This window comes from Sebastes fasciatus, chromosome 14, assembly GCF_043250625.1.
Source record: "Sebastes fasciatus isolate fSebFas1 chromosome 14, fSebFas1.pri, whole genome shotgun sequence".
Taxonomy (NCBI): Eukaryota; Metazoa; Chordata; class Actinopteri; order Perciformes; family Sebastidae; genus Sebastes; species Sebastes fasciatus.
In genome coordinates this window covers 15,046,694-15,064,281 of record NC_133808.1, presented here as the reverse complement: position 1 = coordinate 15,064,281, position 17,588 = coordinate 15,046,694, and the positions used below count along the sequence as shown (strand labels likewise).

The 17,588-nt window shown below is 40.9% G+C and overlaps 3 protein-coding genes and 1 long non-coding RNA gene across 5 annotated transcripts in view; 3 read left to right on the top strand and 1 right to left on the bottom strand.

The window, feature by feature from the left end:
• Window positions 1–613: 613 nt before the first annotated feature.
• On the top strand, window positions 614–5,344 carry LOC141782608 (toll-like receptor 7). The gene is made up of 2 exons (XM_074659163.1): window positions 614–1,917; window positions 2,210–5,344. The coding sequence occupies exons 1-2, from the start codon at window positions 1,903–1,905 to the stop codon at window positions 5,342–5,344; spliced, it is 3,150 nt and encodes a 1,049-aa protein (XP_074515264.1). The 5' UTR covers window positions 614–1,902.
• A 58-nt stretch (window positions 5,345–5,402) lies between these two features.
• On the top strand, window positions 5,403–12,572 carry tlr8a (toll-like receptor 8a). Its single transcript, XM_074659165.1, has 2 exons — window positions 5,403–6,725; window positions 8,087–12,572. The coding sequence occupies exons 1-2, from the start codon at window positions 6,723–6,725 to the stop codon at window positions 11,165–11,167; spliced, it is 3,084 nt and encodes a 1,027-aa protein (XP_074515266.1). The 5' UTR covers window positions 5,403–6,722; the 3' UTR covers window positions 11,168–12,572.
• LOC141782620 (uncharacterized) overlaps window positions 10,944–17,588 on the bottom strand; it is a 32,753-nt gene continuing 26,108 nt past the window's right edge. Inside the window, exon 3 of the long non-coding RNA XR_012597148.1 lies at window positions 10,944–11,092. This is a non-coding gene — a long non-coding RNA (uncharacterized LOC141782620). The remainder of the gene's footprint in view (window positions 11,093–17,588) is intronic.
• Window positions 12,962–14,434, top strand: tmsb4x (thymosin beta 4 X-linked). Of its 2 annotated transcripts, none has more exons than XM_074659186.1 (3): window positions 12,962–13,101; window positions 13,826–13,938; window positions 14,036–14,434. In XM_074659186.1, exons 2-3 carry the CDS (start codon window positions 13,839–13,841, stop codon window positions 14,059–14,061), a joined length of 126 nt encoding a protein of 41 aa, XP_074515287.1. In that variant the 5' UTR covers window positions 12,962–13,101; window positions 13,826–13,838; the 3' UTR covers window positions 14,062–14,434. The 2 variants fall into 2 exon arrangements, with proteins under 2 accessions (XP_074515287.1, XP_074515288.1); XM_074659187.1 differs by having other exon boundaries at window positions 12,965–13,097.

The window sequence follows — 17,588 nt, the reverse complement described above, 5'->3', positions numbered from 1 at the left end:
TTTTAGATTATACAAGTTTGCTCCTAAAATTGCATTATTCATACAGAAAAGTTACTTGACCCATGTTTAGTTGTATAACTATGTTTAATAATTTATAATTTCACCATATACTCAAGCCTGAGTGGTGGTAATGCTTTTTGCATTAATGATGATGATGGCCCAATTCACTGACGGGGCGGGAGAGAGTGTTTGCATATGAGTGAGAGTAGCACATGCACATGTTGCTCATGCGTCTGAGAGTCTACACACAGACTGTATATAACGATGGACGACACGTCTCCACTTCCTCCCACTGTACAGAAGTGAGGCCGAAATATCCCGGATACGGGAGCTGCCATAGTCTCCGGCTGCGTGACTACTTCACTCAGAGCAGCTGTCAATAACAGCTGTCAATTAAGACGTCTCACACCCTTTTTATAGCATCAAATAACTAATAAAAGTCAAACTTAGTAGTGGTTCTTATCACGCTGATGAATGTTCAAGTGTTCATTTTTCTGATAAGTTTGACTTTAATTAGACAATAAAGCTTTCTATTCTATTCTATTCTAATTAAAGTCAAACTTATCAGAAAAATGAACACTTGAACATTCATCAGCGTGATAAGAACTACCTCAAATGACAGAAACCATCTTTGTCCCAAAATGTGTCCCATATCCCATCTGCAAACAAGGAGGGGGCAGGATTTATGACCTATACTAAAGCCAGCCACCAGGGGGCGATACGGATGTTTTGGCTTCACTTTTGGGGAGCTGTCATGTCGTTCATCTTTATTTAAAGTCTATGGTCTACACCCATGCCAGCAGCTCTGTGAAGCTGTACTTTGAGCTACATGCTAACGTCATCCTAATGCTAAAGTGCTGTTGTTTAGCAGGTTATGTTTACCAAGTTCACTGTCTTAGTTCAGCTTGTTAGAGTGCTAAAATTTGCTAATTAGCCCAAAAGACAAAGAAGCCTACAGATGAGGTTGTTGGAAATGTAATTTTGTTTTGCAGGTATTTGGTCCTAAACAAAGTATTGGACGAATTCAAATTTTGACCTGATGATGGCGCTAGATGAAAAGTTACTGCGATCATCAAAGTTATTATAATTCATCCTCTGGGGACCACAAATGTCTGTACTCATTTTAAGTGCAATCCATCCCATAGCTGTTAAGTAATTCCAGTTTGTACCAAAGTGGTGGACCGACAGACAGGCCGACGATAAGAGCCCTAAAAAGCCACTTTGTCATCATGCCTTTTTATTAAAAGGGGTTGATCAGGTGGATGTTTGTTTTTTTCTAAGACTGCAGTGTCTATTTCTGCTTTGGGTTTCTCAAATAAAGGGACAAACACACACACGTGCTGTCTGGACAAATCACGTATGAGAGTGAATGTCATTCAGCCGCAAAGTAGCCAAAGCTAAAGGGAAAATATTCTGCCTGGTGCCAGAATAGCATGTATACCATGTAAGCTGATAAACATAAACCCCAGCATAGGTTTCACTTTCCCCTGCAGACTAATCAGAAATGAAACAGCACTTTCCACCACTGAATAACCCACAACTCATCCAGCTGTGCTGTACCAACTGTACCAAGAGCAAGAGACTATCATTCCTTTATCCTTCTATTCTAAAGGAAACCTCTTCATAGTAATCTCTGCATAAACAACATGTTTGCATCATTATATAACAAACACGATCAGTCAACCGTTACCAAACTCACATTATAAAAGATGGATGATTTGGATGTGTGTGGTTTGTGACAATAGGGAAGTAATGCTTTCTAATTATGGGCTAACCCTGCCACCTGTTACTTTCATCTCACCTCCTTAGAGCTGATCATCAATGTTACACTTCTCTCAGCACTCGATCCAACTTGACAACACAACTCATCGCAGGACCTCTTTTAAATCTCTCACGTGAACAATGTTCTTCCACCTGGTGAGTTTCATTTATCTTTGTTCATATATACTGTATTGTATTATAACTGGATTCATAAGTAGTGAAACGGCAGGTTGGCTTTGATCAGAAGGGCTGTAAACTACATGGAGAGGTGGGAAAATGAAACGCTAGCTTGTACCAGTTCCTAGTTGTGTTATGATGTGTACATACCTCACTCAAAATGTTGAATTTAGCATGCTTGATATGAGTATTATGTGTGTTTTCTCAGTAATGTATTATGAGCTTTGCACCTGCACACATTTCTCAGTGAACTGCCTGTGTTTCTGTACAGATGTGTGTGGCACTGCTGGGCCTGTCCATATCGTCAGCTAGCGTTTCTTACCCAAAAACTCTGCCATGTGATGTCAGCGAGACCAGCAACGGGAGCGCGGTGACGGTGGACTGCACTGAGAGAAGCCTCAAAGATATCCCCCGAGGCATCCCCAGAGACACGACCAATCTGACGCTCACCATCAACCATATTCCTAAATTCAACTCCACCTCCTTTCGCGGTCTGGAGAATCTTACTGAGATTGACATGAGGTGCAACTGTGTGCCAATCAAAATTGGGCCCAAGGACCGCATGTGCACCAAGAGTGTGGTAATAGAGGACAACACTTTTACCAGCTTGAGGAACCTGCGAGCACTGTATCTTGATGGCAACCAGCTCGATAGTATACCTAAGGGCCTCCCTCCGAACCTGATCCTGCTGAGTCTGGAAGTGAATCACATTTATAAAATTTCCAAAGCAAACCTCTCTGAGATTAGAAATATTGAGATTCTTTACCTCAGTCAAAACTGTTATTACCGTAACCCATGCAATGTTTCCTATGATATAGAGGACGGTGCATTTGCACAGCTTAATAATTTAACATTGCTAAGTCTTAAGTCAAATAACTTATCCTTTATTCCACACCGACTACCCACAAGTCTGAAGGAGCTGTACCTCTACAACAACAACATTCAAGAAGTCACTGACGAGGATTTCAAAAACTTAACTAACCTTGAGATTTTAGATATTAGCGGAAACTGTCCTCGGTGCTACAACGCTCCGTTCCCATGCGACCCGTGCCCAAATAATTCCCCGCTTAAAATCAGCGCGAAGGCTTTTAAAATGTTGACAAAACTAAAGACGCTGCGCCTGCACAGTAACTCTCTGACGTGCGTGCCGGCCGAGTGGTTCGCCAGCACAACAGAGCTGAGGGTGCTCGATCTCTCGTCAAACTTTTTAGCAAGAGAGATAGGAGTCACGCACTTCCCAAAATTCCTGGGCAAACTGGAAGAGCTTGACCTTTCATTTAACTATGAGCTTCAGAGGTACCCTGAATCGCTGAGGCTGAGCTGCAGTTTCTCCTCCCTAAAATCCCTTCGAATTCTCAGACTGAAGGGCTTTGTGTTTCAGCAGCTAAAGCCAGAGAGCATTGCTCCTTTAAAACCTCTCACAAACTTGGAGGTTGTAGATCTGGGTACAAACTTTATTAAAATGACAAACCTTAGTATTCTGATGGAGTTAAAAAGCTTTAAAATAATAAGTCTGTCTGACAACAAAATATCTTCCCCCTCCGACGGCCAAGATGCCGTTAGTTACTCTGGGGGAGAGCCCTTGTACTGGTCTCCCATGGCGGCTGCGGCTCAAAGTAAGGAAGTGAGAGAGATTCATTACTTCAGATATGATGAATATGCCCGCAGCTGCAAACACAAAGATAAAGAACTGGGAACGGTTACGTCCTTTGTCAACAAGGACTGCAGTCAATTCGGCAAAACTCTAGATGTGAGCAGAAACAACATATTCTTCTTGCATTCGAGATTTTTAAATCTCGGGGAGCTGAGGTGCCTCAATCTGTCCGGTAACGCAATGAGCCAAAGTCTGAATGGCTCCGAATTCACCTATCTGACTAATTTACAATACCTAGACTTCTCCTCGAATCGCCTGGACCTGCTCTACTCCACTGCATTTCAAGAGCTGAAAAGTCTGGTGATCTTGGATATAAGCTACAACAACCACTACTTTGAGTCGGAGGGCTTGACGCACATGCTTAACTTCACTAGACATTTGAAAAATCTCAAGGTTTTGCTCATGAACCACAACAAGATCTCTACGTCCACCAACACAGAGCTGGAGAGTCAATCCCTAGAGAGGTTAGAGTTCAGAGACAACCGGTTAGATATGTTGTGGAGGGACGGGGACACCAGATATGTCAATTATTTCAAGAATTTACTCAATCTGACTGTCCTCGACATCTCTCATAACAACCTCAATTTCATTCCAAAGGAAGTGTTCAGCGGTCTGCCGGACAAACTGTCTGAACTCTACATCAAAAACAACAAACTAAAGGATCAAACCTTTGATTGGGAGAAACTACAACTTCTACATTCCTTGCAAGTCTTAGATCTCAGTGGAAACAGTTTAACTACTGTTCCACCTATGCTGTCAATCTGTACCAAATCTCTTAAGAAGCTCCTTTTACATAAAAACCAAATCCTAAAACTCACTCCAGATTTCCTCAAGGATGCCTACAACTTAAAATACCTGGATCTTAGTTATAATCACATACAGCACATTGAGAAATCTAGCTTCCCGGATGACGTTGTCAATCAGATGGACATGCTGCTTCTGCACAAAAACAGGTTCGTGTGTTCTTGCAACGCCACTTGGTTTATCACATGGCTCAACAGGACCACAGTGACCATCCCCAGACTGGCCACGGATGTTACTTGCGCCAGCCCAGGGGCGCAAAGAGGTCATCCTGTGATCTCAGTGGACCTGCTGGCCTGCCAGCACAGCTACCTGTCAATCATCCTCTACACCCTCATGACTTCCCTCGTGCTCAGCTTCCTCACCCTGTCAATCTCCAGCCACCTCTTCCTGTGGGACGTCTGGTACATCTACCACTTCTGCAGGGCAAAGCTCAAAGGTTACAGCCGCCTGCATTCCCACAGCTCTGCCTATGATGCCTTTGTGATATACGACAAGGAGGACCCGGCGGTGACAGAGTGGGTGATGAAGGAAATGTGCACTCATCTGGAGGAACACGGAGACCGTCCCCTGACGCTGTGCCTGGAGGAACGAGACTGGCTCCCAGGATGTCCCCTGATCGACAACCTCTCCCAGAGCATCCACAACAGCAAGAGGACCATGTTCATTCTCACCAGCAAATATATAAAAAGTGGCAACTTCAAGATGGCTTTTTACTTGGCCCACCAAAGGCTGATGGATGAAAAAAATGACGTTATCATACTGATCTTCATGGAGAAAGTGCCTTGCAATTCAAAGTACCTGAGATTAAGGAAGAGACTGTATAAGCGGTCTGTGCTGGAGTGGCCGACAAACCCTCAAGCCCAGTTGTACTTCTGGTTCAGCCTGAGAAGTGTTCTAGCAACTGAAAGTCACAAACAATACAACAATCTCTTTAAAGAGACGCTGTAAAAACAATATACTGTCATACTTTTAGTTCCTCCTTTAATTTAAGGTTGCTCTGAATGTACTTCTATATTTGAATTACAATGTGTGAACAACAACCCGCTATTCATCTTCAGGGATAATGTTTGTCATATCTCACAGCTGTTTTATTCTATCATTCCAATTTTTCATGACTTTGTCAATCAATGTATTCCTAATGACTTCATATCATTGTTTTCTGTTTTAATTAGTGCTTTTTAAGTAATAATTTATATTACCAATGTATTGGAGTCCTTATTTAACCTATCACACACTATCAGGGGGATATAGGGGCATTCTGCCATCTTGACACAGATGCAGCACACAGATTTCATCATGTGTTCTACTTTCGTTATACACAATATGCAAACTAACTGTAAATTCCCGAAAAAAATATAATCTTTTTTTTTTCTTCAGATGACATTAATTACACAACTTATAATGTTTTGAGAATAAATAAGTCAACATTTTGCTATGATGGGTGTTTCTTACAGCAGTTTATTCTTGGGGCCCTCGGGGACCCCAGTCAGTAGTCCTTGTATGTTAAATGTTGTTTTTGAAAGGCTAAACACCAACAAATATGAATTAAAGCACAATATTTCATTAGATAAAAAACATGTTTTGAATTTTGTAATTGATTACATCTATCTTTTTTCTATAAATTTTGATGTTTGGACTGAGACAATTAGGCTACAGAGATGAGGACTGATTGCCATGGCAGCAGTGGGAGCGAGAATAAATCACTTTATTCCACTTGATAAAGGTTACTGTTACTGTGTATAAGGGGTGGTTAGATCGAATGACAATAGCCGTAGTGTCATGGTGAGGTTATTCTAGGTCTAAAGTACACGGCCAGCCACAGTTAAATATGTTAAAGGATGAGGGTTAAATGTAAGAAAAAGACAATTATTGTAATATTTATGACTAACTGTGTGCTAATTCTAAATTCCCTGTTCACTGTCACTCAAAAGGGAACTGGCTGCCAATCTCTGCCATCTCCACAGAGAATTATAACTTTCACTTTGTCTGAGATGGCAACAAAACTGCTAACATATCATGAAAAGGGGAAATGAAAGAGAAGCACTTCTTCAATTGACATGCTACTTCTGTCCTAGAGCGTTGTTGTGAGAACCAGTCATTTCGCTGCTTTTGTTTAACTTCAGCAACAGGGGGATTTTTCTTTTTAATGTGTGTTATATATTAGTAAGTTAAGTTATCTTAACTTGTGGTGATTTCATGACACGCAAGACAGGCACAGATAGGTCATTTTCACCTTTTTCCTGAAAGACTGCAAGGTGCCAGAAAGTCACTTGTTTTTCAAATTTGTCTTTCGAGGATCATAAGGAATCAATACGGTGCATGCACAATGGTGAGTTTTAGTGATACGTTTCTCTGTAAATTGTTTTAATCTTTGCTCTATGTATAGCAGAGAATAGATTGATCTGCTGAAAGTTAACCAAACGTCTTTATCAGCATGTGTTACGGATTTACTGGTTACCTGCATGTGCTTTTTAATTGGATGTTTCTGTAATATATATTCTGTAATGATGGTGTGCTTCTGTGATGAACAGATAATACTTGAACTAACTGTGTATAGATCTATTTGGCTCTGAAAACTTTGACTCATTGAAAACTGTTTGGCATTTTTGATAATGGAGTGTTCTACAGGAAATACGGTACATTAAAGTTTACTGTGTGGAAAATATATATCCTATCATCTTTATTCTATCAGTATCCCTTTTCATTTTTAGAAGGTAACCCTTTAACAAGCAGCGGTCTGTCGGTGGACTAGTGATTACAAACTCATGCTGTGCAGCCGAACGTTGTTCAAACCCACATAACCATATTTTAAATATCTAGTTTCAAAAGATACCATGATGTGTCAGGCTGACATCGTGTTAAATGTGTCTAAAATAATTCTCAAGACATTTAGAACATTTCCATTCGATGGAAAGGTGCAGCCATATTTCACTCACTGTAAAAATCACACAGTTTCAATGAAGAGCTGGAACAAGTCGACACAGAATATATAATATGTGATACTGTGATACAGCAATTTATGGGGAAATAAAAGGGAAACTGGATGTTAAAGGGAGAATATGTAGCTTTTGGAGAAAGAAATACTATAGTTGAAAATAAAAGGTTGAATTCATGTGCAATAAAACCCCCATTTGCTTAGTTCAGTACACTCAGGAGTTTTGCTGCTACACCCTTACTTGGTCTGGTATGACATGGTGGCTAATATTGTTTAGTTACATATTGTTGTGTATCTGACATAGCTGAGCCAATTCACTGACTGTATGACTTTTCTCTATATACTTGTGCTAATGATGCAGTAGCTTTTAGTATTTAATATAATAAAAATGTTGAGCAAAAGTTATATTGTCTGGCTGTAAGGCGTTAACAGAATTCATAATTCAAAATGCCAAGGGCAGTTATTCCAGTTGAGTGATATTTAACCTGCAGAGTGCTGCCACCTGCTGGATACAAGTGGTACCATTTTCAATACTTCAAGGATAGGTTCACAATTTGTCAAGTCTGTCCTAAAACATTAGTCAGGTGCCCATATGGACATTGAAACAGGTTTTGCTTTGCTATAATAATTCCTTCTGAGTACTGTTTTAAGACATACACAAAATGTATGATATATGGTGTGTTTATACATGTTTATGAAATGCTGACTTAAAATTAAAGTTGCTGCATTTCACTAATTCTACTGTTCATCTACAGGCCGCCACATGTTGGATGCACTTGCTGCTGCTCTGTCTGTGTTGCCATTACGAGATCCAGCCTGCTGCGTGTAAACCTGCGTGGATGTCATCGCAGTTCCCTTGTGATGTCACACCCTACAATACATCCGAGGTCTTTTTTGACTGTAGAGGGCGTCATCTAGATGAAGTACCTTTTGGAATAACCAGTAACGTGACTGAGCTCGACTTATCGGAAAATCACATTAAGAATATTTCGGCCGATTCGTTTTCCAACCTGCTGAATCTGACTCAACTCAATCTCAGCTGGGCAAACAAGAACGAAGGGCTGCACATTGCTGCGAATGCTTTCAAAAATCTGACAAAACTGCACGGACTGAAGCTGACTGGCAACTGGCTGAATGAAATTCCCAGCAATCTCCCTCCCAGCGTGGAAATCCTCGACCTGAGCAGTAACAAGATCACGCTGTTGGATAACAGGAGCCTTGCTGGCTTATCAAACGTGACAAATTTATTCTTATCCAGAAACTGCTACTTCTGGAATCCTTGTGGGAAATATTTTACAATTACGGAAGACAGTTTCACAGTCATGAGCAAACTGCAGGCTCTGGACTTGTCCTTTAACAACATAACTCAGGTTCCCAAAAGATTGCCCCAATCATTAAGCACATTAAAGCTGGGTTCTAACAAAATACAATACATATATGAAGATGATTTTCTTGGGCTGTCAAATTTAACAGTCCTACATATACAAGGGAACTGTCCAAGATGTCAAAATGCTCCATATCCCTGTGTTCCTTGCCAAAACGATTCTCTTGGTATCCATCCTAATGCATTTCACGGTCTAACACAGCTCGAGTTACTGAACCTGGGAGGAAACTCACTGGACCATGTGAACCCCTCCTGGTTTGAGAGGCTGAACAAGCTTAAACAATTGTTCCTGGCGTTTAACTTCTTATTAAAAGCAATTACCGAGGAGGCAACATTTCTAAATTATCTCCCAAAGTTAGAAAGAGTTGACCTCTCTTTCAACTTCGCTCTCAAGTTGTACCCCACGACAATAAATCTCTCCAGAGAGTTTTCAAATCTCACGTCGCTCAGAACATTGCACATACAGGGTTTAGTCTTTCAGAATATTGGACCGGGCACGCTCAGTCCACTGTACGAGCTCAAAAATCTGTCCTCGCTCAATTTAGGGACTAACTTCATTATTCACTCTGATTCCAAAATATTCAGAAAATTCCTCCACCTGAAAATGATCTACCTCGCAGAAAACAGGCTGTATCCCATTTCAGTGGAAAATCCTCCGGTTCCAAGGGATGGATACAATCAGAGGTCGGACCTTTCTATTTCACCGCCCCGAAGACCCTACCCGAAAGATTTCACTTACGAGCTATCACAAGGCCTCATCAAGCAAGAGTGCTTTGAATCTGGACGAGTGCTAATCCTCAGCTCAAATAATCTGTTCTTCATTTCTCCGGAGCAATTCGAGGGCTATGGAAACATTGAATGTCTCAACCTCTCAGGAAATGGATTTTCATCGGCACTTAACGGAACTGAGTTCTCCTTGCTGCCTAATCTGACATACCTGGACCTGTCGTTCAATAAGATTGATCTGGCCTATGACAACGCCTTCAATGAACTAAAGAAACTGCAAGTGCTAGATCTGAGTAACAATGATCACTACTTTAAAGCGTACGGGGTGACGCATAATTTAAATTTTACAAAAAATCTGCCTGCTCTGAGGGTGCTGAACATGAGCCATAACGCCATTTCCACATTATCGACAAAACTGATGTGCAGCAAATCATTAGCAGAACTTCAGTTTACGAATAATCTTCTCGGGATTCTTTGGAAAGAAAGGGATGGCTCGTATAAAAGGCTTTTTACTAATCTGACTAATTTGACGATTTTAGATATATCCCACAACAACATTGGAAAGATTCCTGATGATGTTTATGGATATTTGCCTCGTAACCTCACCATACTACGCATAGGTCACAACTCGCTTACTGATTTTAAATGGGACAAACTCAAGTGTTTCAATCAGCTTCAAATTTTAGACTTGAGCTTCAATTCTTTATCTAATGTGACGGTTATAACCTCAAACGTCACTTTGACTTTCCTCGACCTGAGTCATAATCACATTTTCCACTTGGACAATGGGTTTATGAAGGGTGCAAAAAGCCTCATGACTCTTAGCCTTAGCTACAACAAACTGACTATCATCAATCAATCCACCTTCCAATCCAGACCGGACTCTCAGCTCCAGACTTTGTTCTTGTGGAGAAACCCGTTCCAATGCACCTGTGATTCATTAGATTTCATTCTGTGGATTGAAAACAGTGATTTAAAGATCCCTAGGCTGACCACCGAGGTGATGTGTGACACACCAGCAAACAAGAAGGGTGAAGCTCTGATTAACTTTGACATTAACCAGTGTGTAAATGACAGTCAGGCCTTCTTGATCTACATTCTCACAAATTCATTCATTACTGTTTTTATGTTTGTGGCAACAGTCGCTCACTTATTTTACTGGGATGCTTCCTACGTCCTTCACTATACGAAAGCAAGGCTGAAAGGATACAGATCATTGAACTCACTAGAGGGTGTTTATGATGTCTTTGTGACTTACGACACCAGCGATCCACACGTCTCTGAGTGGGTGATGAGGAATCTGCGAGTGAAACTGGAGGAGGAAGGAGAGAAGCATCTTCCTCTGTGTCTGGAGGAGAGGGATTGGCTGCCTGGAGTCCCACTGGTGGATAACCTCACTCACAGCATCCGGTACAGTCGCAAGACCCTGTTCGTCTTAACAGAGGGCTACGTTAAGACCGGGGTTTTCAAGCTGGCGATGTATCTGGCCCACCAAAGGCTGCTTGATGAAAACGTGGACGTGATCGTGCTGCTGATGTTGGAGCCCGTCCTTCAGAACTCTCACTTCCTGCGCCTGAGGAGGAGGCTGTGTGGGAAAAGTGTCGTGGAGTGGCCGAGGACAGCTGCCGCAGAGCCCTGGTTTTGGCAAAACCTGAGGAATGTGGTGAGAGTGGACAACCAGGTTCTGTACAGCAAGACTTATTCAACGTACTTCAACAGCAAGTGAAAGAATTAATGACATGTGGACAACAATATTTGGAGCATGTTTTAAAATGATTGTTCTATATCAACACTGATGCGGTGATTCACGACTTTTATCACTCTGCCTAGGGCTTAACTGAAGACAAATAAAGACAATAATTCAATTTTTTTTATTTACAATGATACTGAATGTCTTGTTAACTGTTTACAAATATTACAATATACTGTATAAATAAAGTTAATCCATTTAAAATCTGTACAATTTGTAGTTGTAGTATTAGTCCAGTTGTGTAAATGTTTCAGTCTGTTATGTGATCTTTACAGCTGAAGTCGGTAACTTTGAGCAAACATGATAAAAAGTTATTTTTATAAATCTGTCGCTGTATCCTGACAGTAGTGCATGAGACAGATAACCTGAAAAAATCATGTTCCTCTGTGTCCTCCTGTACTCCTAATGGATTTGCAAAATTTCACAGACCGGAGGAAAATAACCAATCAGAGCCGAGCAGTCTCTAACGCAGCTGTCAATCACTGCTCGCGAAACTCGCAAACTACGATCAAAATGTCAACCTAGGCAGCGTTGATCAAATATGAATCAAGAGTCTGTAACTGTAATACCTATTTCTTGCCTCAAATATTTTCTGAAACATGTTGTAGTGCACTGTTTGGCTTAAGATTATAAAGTGTGCTCCGGCCGATGGGCGGTGCTTGGTTTTGGCTCGACTGTTTTCAACATGGCAACCGGGTCACAAACTTTCTCATTTTGCAGCTAAACAGTATACACAAACTAGTAGGAGCAATAGGATGAAGCGGAGGAACATGATGTTTTTTTCACAGATTAACTTTCTCATGCACTACTGTCAGGATATAGTGACGCATCCCTAAAAATAACTTTTTATCATATTGCTCAAACTTCCCGACTGCAGCTTTAAGGACACAAAAGGGCAATTTGTTGTAAAAAATGCATTCTCTTTGATTTCACGTGGTTATTGCTAATTCATATAAACTAAATTGTTAGAGAATCTAAACAAAAACCTGTCGAGATTTGCACAACCAAAACTCTCGGCAATAAATTCTGAATCTACACTGGACGTTTGTCTGCTAGAGTTATACTCTTACCTGCAGCTCCCCATCTATCTACACTTCATTGTTGTTACATGTATAAATACAAGATGTTAAAATTATAATTTTTCAATGTAATAAAATAGAATATGGGTTATATTCTTAGTGAAATGTATTGTAAGACATGAATATGATCAATAATAATAATAAAAATATATCTAAACTTCATTGCTGTTACATGTATAATACAAGATGTTAAAATGATCATTTTTCAAGGTAATTAAATTGAATATGGGTTATATTCTTAGTGAAATGTATTGTAAGACATGAATATGATCAACAATAATAATAAAAATCTATCTACACTTCCTGGTTATTACTTTATTTGGCCTCAAGGTGTCGCCCCCTGAACAGTTTTAAATAGGCTGCTTTGTGCAAGTTAAACCTAAACCAGTCAACTCTTTGTCTCACTCCTAAATCTCTCTCTATAGTCCACATTTGTATTCGCTGTGTGGCACAAATAAACACCTGGAAACGCTATGATGATGATAAAGACGCCTTTCTTTAATGACAAAACTGATCTGCACTCATCTAATCTGATGCAGGCGGTCGCATTTATTTTTTCCTAAATTAAAATCCTAATAAAAAATGTGCAGAAGTGGTTAAATTTAAAACAAGATCACGGTGCATGAAGCGTTTGGTAATTTTAACTCTTAAATAAAAAAAAACATATTTTGTACAAAAGCAGGCAGTGCAGACAGTGGGCTGACGTCAGAGCAGTATTTGCATACTGGGCAGTATTTATGTGGAGAGACTGACGCTGCAGCCTTCACTCCGCTCCTGTCTGTGCCAACGAGCCGTGCATCACCGTTACTTCACTGACTGAAACTCAGGTGAGTGCGTTTCCGTGTTTTGTCTCATATCGTGTGCAACTTTGTTTGTGAAGCCTGCTTTTTTATTTTAGCTTTTAGCCACTGTTTTTTTGGATTGTATTACGTTTATCTCCTCGTGGTGTCACAATGTGCTGCCTCATTATCAAAAACAGTGTCAGCTGCGCATGATGTGTTCAAAAGCTGCTGGAATTAATCAGAAAATACAAAATCCTAAAATACCTTATTAAAAACAAAGAAATGCTGTTCACTGAAGGGCATAACTTGTGTGCGTTTTGTAGTCTTATGAAACCAAACAAATGCTGCATGCTGTGTCAGTAACTTGGATAAAAAAATCTGTTTGGCTCAACACGTTAAACTAACATTCACTACATATGTTGTGCCTTTTTGAGTCAGGTTTATTGTTCAGAGGAGGCTGTTGCAGTCTGCTCATCTAGATTGCATTAAAGGGCGGTGGCTCCTTCAGCTGCTGCACACGTTCACTAACTGACACAAAGCCTTTCTCAAGTCAGGCGCTGATGATGGACACACACGCACATGCGAAGTGTTTTGCATAAACTTCATTGTCTTTCTCCGCCCTAGTTGTTAGTTTTACACGATGCAAATCATGTAAATAGCTCCTCTAGGTCTGTTAATTCTGACCTAACTAACCACTGCCCACATCCTCAGGTGTGTTCTAAGTGAACTCAGTTGGAGGATTGCTAATTTATGGTTTCTTGTCTTGTTTTTAGAGCCACTGCAGATATGGGTGACAAACCAGACATCTCCGAAGTCACAGCCTTCGACAAGACGAAGCTGAAGAAGGCGGACACTCAAGAGAAAAACACCCTGCCAACCAAAGAAAGTATGTGCTGTGCCTTATGACCTTAATCCAGAACATTTATTTGCTATGATCAACAGCCTTTATACTAATGATGCAAACTTTTTCCCTCCTCTTGCAGCCATCGAACAGGAGAAGAAGGCATAATGACGACCAGTCCTCCTGTGCACTGTACATTCCACAAGCCTTGCCTTTTTTCTGTCCCAATGTGTATTCCAAACTGAGGTACTTACTAATTGACCAAACCATGGCTGTAAGACCTCCGCTCGCTCGCCTAAATGTCCCTCTGTACAGTAAGGAAGCGTAGCGTGACGTCGGCATGGGTTCCTGGCCGTCTGTTGCTGTGGATGCATCGCCTAAGTGTGGCGTTTTGAGAGCAGACGTGTCATGAAACAACTGAGGGACCTACACTTTATGATTTCTAAACCTTCTGGCCACTTGTGAATGCTCAGCGTCTTTTGTAACAAAATCTGGAATGCACAAGTTTGTTAAATATGCAAAAATAAAAAATGTAAACTGACTTGATTGTGTCCTTGTGGTTTTACAGTGTAGGACTTTCATACCACCCACCCTGGGCTTTAAGAACCACTTTTGAGTAACAAATTGGTCATGAATTTGACTTTTTAAAATCCCCCAACCAGCTCTGACAGCATGGCGGCACTTTGTAGGCGTTGCATCTGTCTTTAGTGCCAGCACACAGTGACGTTACCAGCTGACCTAAAAAGCGCTGACACTCTTCGCTGCTAAAGCATGCTTTGCTCCATTTTCAAACCCTTGTCTCACAGATGAGGTTTTGGAACATTGGATAAAAATGACATGTACTTATCTCTATACATCAATTGCACATGATTTAAGAATAGATTTACAATCTGTAATTATTGATGTAAGAGGAAAATCTGAATCCTTACAGAACAGTTGATATTTTCATCACATACGGTACTCTGTTTTTGAAGCTATTCCACACAGCCATGACTAAAGCTGCTAAAGTATTGGCTCACTTCCTGGAATGACTAGTTGAACAAAACCTAAAATGAGCGACTTCCTGAAACTTGATGCTTTAATTTGACTCCAGAGGCAAGCTTAACCTTTGCATCATGCTAAAAACAAACTAAAAAGGTTTTGCACCCCAAACTTACTGTGTTAAAATAACCATACTATTAAAAAAATACCAGGATGTCCTACCTCTGGTCATATTTTGCAGTATGCAAGCATGCTTCTCTGGCTATTCAAGACCCACAATCCTCTGTGCAGCAGATATGAGCATTATGGTTAAAGTTCAAGGCGCAATGCTACAATGAAGTAGTATGTCCCATTTGTGTGTATACTCTTAACAGTATGTACTTTTTAAGGACCGCTGCTGTACGTACTAAAAGTAAAAAAAGTCTTCCATTTGGAATGTAGCCTCAGTTTAAATTGGACCAGCCTTGCAGTCCTGTCTAAACCTTCAGTCTACTCAAAAGTTTCTGCCTTGCAGCTATGTCAAGCCTGAGCAGAACTACATCCCCACAAACATTCCTTTACTGCAATCACAAGTACAGACTGAGCAGCCTTGCTGCTGAACTAGTTGGAAGCTGATTGTTGCAAGCTGTCCTGAGGACATGTGTGCTCATATAAAAGTATACGTACATCAGAGCAGCAATACTTTATCCAGAGTGGGCTCGCATGACCACGCCCTCTTTTGGGGGGAAAACAATCCCGTGTCCCTCATAGACGGTAACAGAAGAAGTTGAAACATGTCTCCAAACTTCTACTTTAATCAAACCGATAATAGTAATAACGCTATGTTGAAGAGTTGCTGTGTAGTTGGATGCACCAACGTCCTAAAAAAGATGTAATAGGGCTTTATGGCTTCAAGCTATAGACCAGACCAGCATCGCGTCATCGCCGAGGCTGTGCTCCCGCTATAGGGAAAGAAACTTGCTGTCACATGAGAGATAAACACATACAATATGTGAATATTCACGGTATGGTAAATCACTAAGTGATGCTGGTGATAGTGACTAGCATGGCTAGCTAATGTTAGCTTGAGTGGTAGGCTGCTGCAGTAATGCACAATACATTAACATTATAGCAGCATCAGACTGTCGTCTCCAACTAATTCTCAGCCCATAGATCAAACAGTTGGCTATTAACATGTTGGTTATTTACAGACAACACTTAGCCTAACGTGATTCAATCAAATATATATATATACTGCAGATATCCAGCCACTGTTGGACAGGGAAAGACTAAAGGGACATGGTGGCGATCAACCTTAATTTATCAAGGTAGCAAACGCTCAGGTTCAGGCAAGGTCGCAAAATAATTATTAGACGTGTGTATAAAACAAATGCTTGTATAACAAGAGATGAATGTATACAAATTTGTCAAAATTATAAATCCAAACATACATCAATTTGCATTGAAGTCTATGGGATCTTCAGTTTTCTATCCCTCAAAAGGGGGCGCGGCCTTGACTTAGTCCCCGTAGGTGCCGGTCTGATGTATAAAAGGCAGAAGCAAATGGCTTTAGCTGCTGGGTGAACTAATAGATTTTCTGAGTGAATGAGTTCAGCGTCATAAAATACAGAAAACAGTTTGCGAAATGTAAAATAAGGTCCTATTTTTAGACTACATGACAACAAATTTGTCCACTCAGGACAGTGATCATTACATACTGCAGTAGAATGAGTAACTTTGTGCTTAGAGTTAATGAAAGCCTTGGCTTTCGGTGACCTCACTGAATGTGTAAACCACAGCGTCGACGAGGCTGCGCTGTTTAGAGGCTGTCACTAAAGACAAAAACAAAATGAACAATTTATTTACAGAAGAATAAAAAGAGAACCTGTTCTACCTCATTCTGCTGCACAGAGACAACAGCTGTATCTCATGTGGGGAGAGAGAGAGAGAGAGAAAAAGAGAGAGGGGGGGTGGGAGATTATGTAACTGTAATGTCTATAGACCATAACAGCTGTGCTATAACAACAACAATAGGCTCTGCTGAGGGATTGTCACAAGTTCACATTCATCCTCTTTCCCATGAGGCTGCATTTAATCTGAGGTCATTTTTAGTATGTGAAAAAAAGGACATGTTCGTTTATTTTTCTATTTAACCTTTTAATAAGCACCAAAAGGCCACATTTATACTCTTACACACATCTGTGATGCCAGGCCCCCCCGCCCCCCTAAGTCCTCGACCATCCTCATGTGCAGTCTTGCCACACAACAGCTCCTCAGTGCCCTATAACAATGTGTGCTCTGGTAGCCAATATTACACATTACAAGACACTCCTTTCTCCTGTTACACTCGCTCCGTGCTTTGTTAAACTGATAAATGATATAGCCTTGGACAGGTTTCTCCTGACAACCTTACTATGTGAATGTAGCTCAAGGGTTCAGCATCACGCTCATGGACACTTCGAGTGGAAGCTGAAAAGATCAAAATATTTGCTGTATCATACTGAGCTGTTTTTACTGATGCTGCTTGCGTGGGTCTGCCCAGTCAAGACCTGATAGCTGTCCATGAAAAGGGATGCGAATGACAGTGAAATGACACTGAAGGGCTGATTGTGGCAAACTTGGCTTGAGTCACCAAGAGGCCATCTGCCAGTGTTGTGACGGGCACCCTCTGGACCGGCTGTGTCGCGGACTGACTGACTGCCGCACGCTACGAACAACACAGATGCCTCTGAGAC

Coding starts and splice junctions, on each gene's coding strand:
- tmsb4x (XM_074659186.1), top strand. CDS start 13,839: ATGGGTGACAAACCAGACATCTCCGAAGTCACAGCCTTCGACAAGACG. Junction 13,939..14,035: donor CACCCTGCCAACCAAAGAAA/GTATGTGCTGTG, acceptor CTCCTCTTGCAG/CCATCGAACAGGAGAAGAAG.